General features: G+C 47.9%; 1 protein-coding gene across 1 annotated transcript in view; it reads left to right on the top strand.

Moving 5' to 3' along the window:
* Positions 1-875, top strand: part of HOXC8 (homeobox C8) — a 3,267-nt gene extending 2,392 nt beyond the window's left edge. The window contains exon 2 of the mRNA XM_008940484.1: positions 583-875. Within this exon, the coding sequence (XP_008938732.1) occupies positions 583-875 (293 nt within the window). The remainder of the gene's footprint in view (positions 1-582) is intronic.
* The last annotated feature ends 571 nt before the right edge of the window (positions 876-1,446 follow it).

A 1,446-nucleotide genomic window follows, 5' to 3' on the forward strand; every position in this document is an offset into this window, starting at 1 on the left:
GAAAGAGGAAAGATAAAAAGAAAGGAAAAGAAAGAAAGAATAAGATAAAGATAAAGATAAAGATAAAGATAAAGATAAAGATAAAGACAGAAGGAAAGAAGGAAAGGGAAAGGCAGAAAGAAAAAGGGATGGGGAGAAGGAGAAAGGCTGGAGAGCTTATTTTTTTTTTATGGTGAACAATGCACCTTTCATAAGAAAAAATCTATTTTTTCTTTTTAATATAAAATGGAGCTGCCCACCAGGACTCCCCATCCCGACCCCCCCTTTTTGGGAAGCTGGCAAGGTCTCTTTTGTGAATGAGCTTGACACCCACCTCCCCCCCTGCACCCAGAAGAGCCAGGGAAGGGCAGCGGCTATCGCGACTATCGCCACTCTCAGCCGATCCATCAGCTGATCCATCATAACCCTTCTCGGAAGACGCAAAACCTCCAGAGGGGCTTTTTTTGAGGGGCAGGGGAAAAAGGAGGGGAGCAGTTTCTCTAGGAAAATCAAGGCGAGGGGGGCAAAGGTTGGGGGAGGGGGGGAAGCAGAGCCTCCAAAGTGGGGAGAATTAAGAAGTTCTTGGGTGTTTGTGTCCTACAGCTCCCGGGAGACGCAGTGGCAGACAAACTTACAGCCGGTACCAGACCCTGGAGTTAGAAAAGGAGTTCCTCTTCAACCCGTATTTGACACGGAAGCGACGGATTGAGGTCTCACACGCCCTGGGACTGACCGAGAGACAAGTGAAGATCTGGTTCCAAAACAGGAGGATGAAGTGGAAAAAAGAAAACAATAAAGATAAGCTGCCGGGGGCCAGGGACGAGGAGAAAACGGAAGAAGAAGGGAATGAAGAAGAGGAAAAAGAAGAGGAGGAAAAAGAAGAAAGCAAGGACTGAGTTCTCAGCCCCTTGAAGTCTCGTTTTATGGCAGATGATAAATCGAGATGTTTACGACGGTCATTTGCTTTTATAGAGTATAGAATGGAGAGGCTCACACAGCAGTAACTACCTGTCAAACAGTTGTAGCCTTTTTTATTGTCATCGAAACTTCCCCTCGCTTTTTTTTCTTCACCCCCTTTTTTTTTGTTCACCCCCTTTTTTTAGGATTATGAGGATGATGATCATTTTTTCTTTTTAATAGCTGCGTTTTTCGTTCGACAAATCCACAGTCGGCTCGACTGCGAGAGGAAAGGGGGGAAAGAACAACGAAATCAGCCAGCCAAGCAAAAACCCACCCCTTAACCCCCCCTAAAACCTGGCAGCAAATGTCACTGCTTGTCCCCGGCTCCCTCCGCTCCTACCCGCGGATGGTGCAGAAGATGTTATTTATTGGACCAGCTTTGACTTTGCCTCTTTTGGCCTTTTTTTCTCCCCCCCCTCCTCTCCCTTTCAGCTCGGGTTTTGCCTCTCTCGAATGACAAACCCCCCCCCCCCTCCCCCCCAGGGGGCGTGCCGAGGTGGCACCCAC

This window comes from Merops nubicus, unplaced genomic scaffold (assembly GCF_000691845.1).
Source record: "Merops nubicus isolate BGI_N331 unplaced genomic scaffold, ASM69184v1 scaffold14535, whole genome shotgun sequence".
NCBI classification, from domain to species: Eukaryota; Metazoa; Chordata; class Aves; order Coraciiformes; family Meropidae; genus Merops; species Merops nubicus.